The sequence below is a fragment of the Tupaia chinensis genome, unplaced genomic scaffold (assembly GCF_000334495.1).
Source record: "Tupaia chinensis unplaced genomic scaffold, TupChi_1.0 Scaffold000438_1, whole genome shotgun sequence".
In the NCBI taxonomy this organism is placed as follows: Eukaryota; Metazoa; Chordata; class Mammalia; order Scandentia; family Tupaiidae; genus Tupaia; species Tupaia belangeri.
This window is the reverse complement of record NW_006159943.1, coordinates 1214003-1222701: the sequence shown is the minus strand read 5'-3', so window position 1 is coordinate 1222701 and position 8699 is coordinate 1214003. Positions and strand designations below refer to the sequence as shown.

The 8699-nt window shown below is 52.3% G+C and overlaps 2 protein-coding genes and 1 long non-coding RNA gene across 5 annotated transcripts in view; 2 read left to right on the top strand and 1 right to left on the bottom strand.

Moving 5' to 3' along the window:
* The window catches only part of METTL25B (methyltransferase like 25B), an 11357-nt gene extending 2664 nt beyond the window's left edge, over positions 1-8693 (bottom strand). Inside the window, exons 1-6 of one of the 3 annotated variants that reach the window (XM_006155204.3) lie at positions 8113-8693; positions 4316-4440; positions 3983-4175; positions 2915-2977; positions 2084-2227; positions 1137-1621 (exon numbers count right to left, since the gene is read on the bottom strand). In XM_006155204.3, coding sequence (XP_006155266.1) covers positions 1137-1621; positions 2084-2227; positions 2915-2977; positions 3983-4175; positions 4316-4440; positions 8113-8223 — 1121 coding nt within the window. In that variant the 5' untranslated portion in view covers positions 8224-8693. Of the gene's footprint in view, positions 1-1136; positions 1622-2083; positions 2228-2914; positions 2978-3982; positions 4176-4315; positions 4441-4514; positions 4621-8112 lie in introns of those variants that run through there. The other 2 variants (XM_006155206.3, XM_027774476.1) reach the window with 2 other exon arrangements.
* On the top strand, positions 4961-8145 carry LOC102472739 (uncharacterized). The gene is made up of 3 exons (XR_335537.3): positions 4961-5052; positions 6342-6393; positions 8068-8145. It is a non-coding gene; the product is annotated as an uncharacterized LOC102472739 (long non-coding RNA).
* The window catches only part of ISG20L2 (interferon stimulated exonuclease gene 20 like 2), a 13327-nt gene continuing 12781 nt past the window's right edge, over positions 8154-8699 (top strand). The window contains exon 1 of the mRNA XM_006155208.3: positions 8154-8277. The gene's annotated coding sequence lies outside the window, so the exon portion shown is untranslated. The remainder of the gene's footprint in view (positions 8278-8699) is intronic.

Below are 8699 nucleotides of genomic sequence, written 5' to 3'. Positions count from 1 at the left end.
GGCCCCAGCCCCACCCGCTGCAGCCCCCGCTGCACATACCTGTGGGGTCGGTAGAAACAGCACCCAGTTGGGCTTTGAGAAACTCTTACCTCCCACTTAAACCTTGCCTGTTCCTAAGGCACCCCGACTTCACTTATTTGCTGCCCGACTATGAAAGTTTAAATGCTGCTCTGTCTTAAGCAAACTGACCCAAATTTACTTTCAGCCAGTTCTGTCCTAACAGCCCTATTTTTAACATTTTTAAAAAGCCTCGTGGGGCCAGCAGGTGGCATGGTGGTTAAGGTGCTAGATTCCAACATGGCTGACTATAGTTCAAGTTCCAGACCCTGCGGCTTGAAAATCACACTGGGCACACATGCATGTGAGCCCAAAATTCTGAGACTGGAGAAGGGATGTGGCATGGCCATCCCCACTAGGCGAGGGGTGGTCATTTCTTTCTTTCCCTCTCTGTCGAGTGCACACACACACACTATTAAGGAAAAAAACAACTTGTATTTCTTTGAATCTCCTGATGAGGGACAACTCCCTTTTAAGGAAAGCTTGAGGGCCAGCAGGCAGCATAGTGGTTAAAGTGTTGGACTCCCACATGGCCAAGCACAGTTCAAGTCCTGGACCTGAAACTCATGCCAGTCGTACATGAGCGTGTGCCCAAAATCCCAGGAGGAAAATGGAGAAGGGATTGTGGTGTGGCCATCTCTCCCCTGGGGCGGTGACTTCTCACTTTCTCTCAGTTTCTCTGTCTCTCCAGTGAGTGTATGTACCTATAACAAAAATGTCTTAAAAAAAAAAAATCCTTGAGGGAGGGACTGGGTAGTAACACAGCAGTAAAACGTGACATTCTGTGAGTCCGACCCACGTGGGAAGGTTCCAGGGTGACAGCAGACCTCCCTGAACACACTGGGCCACTCACGTGCCCATAATCCACGCTGGCTGATGCTGGGGGTGGATCACAGCATGAAGACCCTGTTGGGGACACCTGTCTTTCTATTGTTCATTGACTAAATAAACAAACTTATATTTTTTGAGATGCTGCCCCAGTTAGAGAATTCGAGCTCCCCCCTCTGGGTGTGTTCAGATCTGAGGGGAGTCAGAGCTGCAGTGGGTGATGCTCCCCGCCCCGCCTCCCCCAGCCTCACTCTTCAATCTTGAGCTCGTGAACTCTGGGGATGCCTTGCACGCCTGGCCGCCGGAGCTCGGGCCGGGCATGTCGGATGACTGTCTCCAGCGCAGCTCGGTAGCAGTGGGTCCGCAGGCTGGGGCCAGCTTTCTGCAGCCGCTCAGCGTATTCCTCCAGGGCATGGCAGGCTCCCTCCCGGAGCCGGTAGGGCAGCTCACAGCCAGGCAGCCCAGCCACCCACTGACTAAGTGGGTAGCCACCCGGGTCACTCAACTTCATATAGCAGCAGCCCACGGAGGCCAGGGCCACCACCTCGGGGCAGTAGCAGAAGTGCCTCAGCAGGGCCACACTCAGATCCCCACAGGCATGGAGGCCTGTGAGCAGCAGGCGGGCCCCGCCCTGATGCGGCTTCTCCAGTGGAAGCAGAAGCTCCTCGCACAGCGCTGTGGTGTCCACCCACCTAACCACGTGGTGCGGGGAGCGGCGGGGGCAGGGCTGGGCCACCTGTGGGCAGGGAGGACAGAGGCAGATGGAGAGTCTGTTCGCTGTCTCAGGCCACCACAGAGGACTGTCCTCTGTGTCCCTACCCAGGAGGAATGAGGGAGAGAAGCTGGGGCACAGGACAGACCTGGACCAAGAATCAAGCAATGAGATATATTCTAGATCTACCACCAACTTATGCATCTTTCCATCTCTGAGGCCCACTCTCCTGCTGCCATGAGTCTACTACGAGACTGGCCACTGCCCAGGTGGCTATGAGAAGTACCGACCGGTGTGGAAAGGACTTTGGAACTAGAAAGTGCCCTTGGGTGTGGGGAGGCTTTAAGGAAAAGGGGACCTTGGGGAAGAGGTGGCACAAGCAAGACCACATCACCCCAGGCTGAGCAACGAGGTGATGCAGCCTCTGCTCAACTCCAGCCCACAGACCCTGCTCCTGTGGCATGGCTGCAGGAGGGAATAGCCTACCTGGGGATTCCTCTTCTCCTCCTTCTCCAGAGCCTGCAGGAGCTCCTGGTCCAGGCGCTGGGCTCTCTCCACCAGTCTCTGATCCCCTTCAATGCTCTTCACCATCAGCCCCAGCCCCAGAGACATGAAGCGGGAGAGATGGCCCTAGAGGTGGGAGACAGGTTATAGAGACAGCCCTGTTCAGTACCCTATCTGTGGTCTCCCTTCCTGCTGGCCTGGATACTTAAACTCTGCCCCACATGGTTCCAGCAGTTCTCAGCGCCAGTCTCGCTAGGCTGGTAGACTAAGAACTTGCCTTCTGGCTGTTCTATCCTCCTGACTCAAAGACCAGGATGTTTGGGGCCAGTAGTAGCACAGTGGAAATGCAACTGGACCCACATGGCAAAGGTCCTGGGTTCATATTCAGGATCTCCCTGAGTGCACCAGGTGTGCATTTTCACACCTGTGGTCCAGGCCAGCTGAGCCGGCACAGACTGCAGTGTGAAGACCCGCTGGGCGTGCTCGTTTCTCTGTCCTGTCTCTCTCTTTTATATTTTTAAAAAATCATTTTATTTTATCTTTATTTATTTATTTTATTTTAATTTGACCAGAAAGGAACAAAAAGAAAGACGGAGAGAGAGGGAGGGAGGGGGTAAAGTGAGAAAGCAAGCCTACAGGTCTGGGACTCGAAGCACAGCTGGCCATGTGGGAGTCCAGCGACCTTAACCACCACGCCACCTGCCGGCATGTCTCTCTCTCTTAAGGAAGAAATTACACACACACACACACACACACACACACACACACACAGATTTTTAGAAAGCAAAACCGTTTATTAGGGGTCTGGCTCACCTGGCCTGAGCCCACATCCACAACCTGGGTACAGCCCGTGAGGTCACTCAGCTTCTTCACCAGCTGCAAGAGGAAGGAAGCAAAGTCCTTATGGCCATTTGTCCTTGACCCCTGAGGCAAACGCCCCCAGGACAGTGGTGGAGACAACAGGAAGATGGATCCAGGGTGCCAGGGAAGAGACGACAGGTGTAGAGACCAAAACGGGTGAGGCTGCGTACTGACCCGAGATTCAGGTCATGGTCCCAGCCCTTTATACCACAGCTGCAATCTGACAGAGGAGAGCTCTGCAGTGAGGCCACGAGCAGATGGAGGGAAGTGAGGACAGGAATAAGCCACGATTCAGAGCCAGTCACCAACCAACCCCGCAAAACAATGAGACGACAAAAAAATCCCAACCCTAGCACTGAGATATAATTACAGTCCATCTGCTGAGGACAACATTCAAGGCCTATGGGCCTGCATGTGAAGTTGGGGCACATCTTTTTTTTCTTTTTTTGGGAGAGGTTTTGCTATAGGGCGCATGTGCTCACCAGAAAGGCAGAGACAGAAAGAGAGACAGAAAGTGAGAAATCACCCCTAGGGGGATGGCCACACCACAATCCCTTCTCCTCTCGGAATCTTGGGCATGCACGCACACGTGCCTGGTGTGAGTTTAAGCCACCAGGTCCGGGACTCAAACCATGGTCGGCTACATGGGAGTTCAGCAACATAGCCATTATGCTAACTGCCGGTCCCAGGGCACATCTTTTTAGAGATTTTTGCTGTAAGGGCGCATGTGCTTGCCACAGAGACAGAGAGACTGAAAGAAAGCAAGAAATAACCCCCTAGGAAGAATGACCACACCACAATCCCTTCTCTTCCATTCTCTCCTTGGGATTTTGGGTGCGCACATGCGTGGTATGAATTTCAAGCTGCCAGGTCCGGGACTCAAACCACAGTTGACCATGTGGGAGTACAGCATCTTAACCACTACGTCATCTGCTGGCCCCCCATGGTGCCCATCTTTGTAACCCACAGTATGACGAGTCCTGTGCTCACACACAGCAACACATCCCTGGATCGCCTCACCTCTCCCAGCCTCCGGATCTCATGCTGCTTCTTGGGCCTGACGTGCTTCCGGAATGGAGCTGTTAGCCGGGAGCTCTGGCTTGGGTTCTCCAGGAACTCCGAGGGCGTCTGGAAGCCAGGTGTTCGGGTAAAGGCAAGGGCACAGGCTGTGGACTTCAGAGCCAGCAGGGTGAGTGGCCACACCGACCTGTACCTGAGACAGCCCGGCCCAGGCCTCCAGTGAGTAGTCCCATCACACCAGCTTACAACTCGGAGGTCCAGGAGACCTCATGAGATCCTCACTGTGGGGCTCAGGACCCTGCCTTCCCTGGCCCAGAGCCCTCTAGCCCATACCTGACCTCCTCCCCTGACCCTGGCATCCCCAGGAGCAGTGCAGCCAGCTGTGGTGGGCTCAGTCCATCCAGCGCTTCTTGCCAGGAACAAGGGAGTGTGCCCCACAGATTGTCGGTGAAAAATTCCTGCAGGAAGAGGGGAGAAGCAATCAGGGGACTGCCACCATTCTCATTCTTCTGGGCCTCTCTTAACACCTCACCTCGTCTTGTTGTGGTGTGAGATAGTATAAAGACCGAGACCACTGGGACCAGCAATTGGTGTAATGGCTAGGTCACTGGACTCCCATGTAGGTGACCAGAGTTCAAGTCCCAGACCTGGTGGCTTAAAATCAAGCTGGGTGTGTGCCCAAGATCCTGAGAGGAGAAGGGATTGTGACATGGCCATCCCCTTAGGGGGTGATATCTCCCTTTCTGTCTCTCTCTCTTTTTCAAATGAGTCCATGTGCCCTATAGCAAACAAACAAACAAAACACTTCTCCAAAAAAAAAAGACTGAGACCACTAAGGAAATTAGGATTTTAGGAGTCTATTTTTAGCCAGAGACTGTCATTTTGGTCAGAGACTGTCATCTTTGTCATAGTCTCTCCCCAGCACTGCTGCCTCACGGGGCCACTAGCTGTGACCGGCAGGCGCTTCTCACCCTCCAGCCTCTCCCAACACTCAAACACCTGCCTTCTGCTTTCTGGGACCTCAAGTTGCATCTGGATGCACCTGTGCTAACAGCAATTTCCCCACTCAGGTGTGTTCCCTCCACTCAGCTAGATATTGTGTTTTTGTTTGTTTTCCCAAGAATTACTTATTTGGGACCAGCAGTTAGTGTAATGGCTATGTCGCTGGACTTCCATGTAGTCCACCGTGGTTAGCGTCCCAGACCCAGTAGCTTAAAACTCACGCCGGGCGCGTGTGCGTGCGTGTCCAAGATCCTGAGAGGAGAATGGAGGAGAAGGGATTGCGGGGTGGCCATTCCCCTGGGAGGGGCTTTCTCGCCTTCTGTCTCTATGTCTCTCTCTGTCTGGCGAGTGCACACACCCTATAGCAAAAATCTCTCTCTCTCAAAAAACTCCACAATTATTTATTGAATTTTATTCATTAGTATTTTTTTGGAGAGATTTTTGCTATAGGGTGTGTGCACTCGCCAGACAGAGAGAGACATAGAGACAGAAGGCGAGAAATTACCTCCCAGGGGAATGGCCACACCGCAATCCCTTCTCCTCCATTCTCCTCTCAGGATCTTGGACACGCACGCACACGCGCCCGGCGTGAGTTTTAAGCCACTGGGTCTGGGACGCTAACCACGGTGGACTACATGGAAGTCCAGCGACATAGCCATTATGCTAACTGCTGGTTCGCATTAGTATTATTTTTTAAGAATTATTTTTCTTTGTTCATTCGTTTATTTTAATTTGACCAGAGAGAGATAGAGAGGAAGGGAAAGTGAGAAAGTAATCCACCAGGTCTGGGACTTGAACCATGGTTGGCCATGTGGGAGTATCCAGCACCTTAACCACCACACCACCTGCTGGCCTCAGTATTATTATTTTTAATTTGCTATAGGGCATATGTATTCACCAGCAGATAGAGAGAGAGTGAAAGTGAGAAAGCCCCTGCTCCCCCATGGAGGATGGTCACACAGCAATCTCTTTTCCTCTACTTCTCTCCTTCTGGGATTTTGGGCACACATGCACATACATCCAGCATGTTTTTCAAGCTGCTGGGTCCAGGACTTGAACCACACAGTCATCCACATGGGATCTAGCTCCCTTAACCACAACACTATGGCCTGGCCTGGTACATACTTTATTTTAAAACAACCCTCATGGAATAGTCATGTCACAATCCCTTGTCCTTCATTTCTCATTTCAGGATTTTGGGCATGAAAGCAAACTCGCTCAGTGTGTTTCTCAAGCTGCCAGGTTCAGGACTCAAACCACTCAATCAGCCATGTGGGATCCAGCCACCTTCACCACCATGCCACAGCTGACCCTGGTACATACTATTTTTATAGTATTTTTATACCCCATTTTACAGATGAAGACACTGAAACACAGCACTTAAATAACTTGCCCACGTCAAAAAGCCAGTAAGTAGCAGAAGGGGGGTTTGAAACCAATTTCCTTCTTTTATTATTATTTAATTTTATTCATTGTCATTATTAATTTTTTTTATTATTTTTTAAGTTGACCAGAGAGGAAAAGTGAGAAAGTAAGCTGTGAGGTTCAGGACTCGAACTGCAGTCAGCCATGTGAGAGTCCAGCTGCCTTAACCACCCTGCCATCTGCTGGCCCCTGAAACCAATTTCAGGCTAGTGTCTTTACTCTTAGTTATTCAGCTCTATTTTTCTGTGGGAGGAAAGCATTCTAGGCAGACCAGAAGGTGCAAAGCCCAGATGCCTGCCGTATCTGTGGAACAGAAGCCAAGTGCAGTAGAGCACCGTGCCTGTGGGAGAATGAAATGGGAGGGAGCCAAAGAGGCAGCAGAGGCCAGGTCGGGTAGGTAACGAGGAGCAGGAGGTGGGGCTTCATGAAAGCATCAGGAAACAAGGGAGTGTGGGGATCAGGTTTATATTTGAAACACTGCAATCTGGTGCTCAGTGAAGATTTGGTTATGGAGGGGCAGCAGTAAACGCAGAGACAGGTTGGGAAGTTTAGGAGAGACATGATAGTGGCCCGACCGAGGGTGGTAGTAGCAATAGTGGAGACAAACAGATGAATTTGGGATCTATTCTGAAGGTAGAGCTAAGAGGATTTGCTAAAGGACTAGATGGTGGGTCAATGAAGGAAGGAGCTGAATCGAGGATGGCTTCTGGGTATGGGGTCTAAATAATTCAGTGGATGACAGTGCCATTTCCATATCTCATTTACTCCTCACAAAGACCCACTTTGTGAAGCGGGGGAAATTGGGACTAGGAATGGGGGACAAAAAAAAGCCTAACCTTCTACGGAAGGCAGGGTTTTTAAAATTTGTTTATTCTTTATTATTCTTTGCTATAGGGTGTGTGCACTGGGGGAAGGGGGAGCGAGAAATTACTCCCCAGGGAGCATTTCCACTCCACAATCCCTTCTCCTCTCAGGATTTTGCGCATTCGTGCCTGCATGTTCACATCCTCAGGGGGATTTTCAAGTTGCTGGGTCCAGGACTACCATGTGGGATCTGGTGCCTTAACCTTCACATCGCCTGCTGGCTCAGGGAGGCAAGGATCTCAGTCCAAGTCTGTATGATGTCAAAGTGGAACTCTCCACAACACCACAAAACCAGGAACTGATTCAAAGCCTGGATGAACAAACACGTGTTCTTGGAACATCCCTACCTTTAGGAGTTTTGAGAGCGGCTTGGCTCAAATGTCCATGTGTTTTATTATGGTAAATTATGGAAGGTTACAAAAACAATCTACAGGTTAGAAATGTTAACACCGAGCCAGCCAGGTGGTGTGGTTAGGGTGACTGGATCCCATATGGCCAACTACGCAGTTCAATTCCCAGACCAGGAGACTTGAAAAGCACTGGGCAAGTGTGTGTGCCCAAAATCTGGAGAGAAGAATGAAGGAAAAGGGATTGCAGCGCGGCCATCCCCTCTGGGGGGTGATTTCTCACTTTGCCCCCTCTGTGTATCTATCCAGCAATTGCAATAAGCTACCTGAAAACAGAGAGGGCATAGTCCCAGTTTTAACCCTTTCTTGTACAGGCAAAAGACTGAAACATAGACGAAGAGGCTAGAGACGAAAGCTCCAGATTCTCTCCCTTTTACTATCACCTAGGCAAGCACACGACCAGAAGCACCCTCCCCAGCCCTGTGGCCTCACGATGATGTAGGCGTCCAGGATGGAACGGTACTGCGCCACAACGCGAGTAAGGTGCACAGCTAGCTGCCGCCTCTCCTCGTGGGACAGGCCCCGGGCGGAGACTCCTGGCATCCCGGGGATCAGCAGGGAGCGCAGGAGCGCCACCGCGGTGGAGAGGGATCCAGGGTCAGTACCACGCGGGCCCAGGACCTGGGCTGCGCTCAGCTGTGCGGGCGGAACGGGAAGTTTCGAGTCAGGTCCCCGACGCGGCCTTTCCGGGATTCCATACTGGGTTGAAGATGCTAGCCTCCTCGCTGACGTCACAAGTCGCGACGTCTGACAGCGCGTGGGTGTCCGCGTCCGAGATAGGAGGGTAGTGACCGCGCCGTGACGCCACAGAGGCGTACCGCGCCGCCAGGCTCACCGACCGGGGCGAGCCAACGTCCAGGTCCCGCCCCTTCCCGTCCACTTCCCGCCTCTCCCGGAAGTGAGGCTCGGGAACACGGCGCGCGGCGCTGCGATTCCGGTCTGTCGCGGTCTCCTCACGCCTTCGAGTTGTACCTCCACGGGGCTAGAGGGGCTGGGGAGCGCATTCCGCCCCCGCCCCC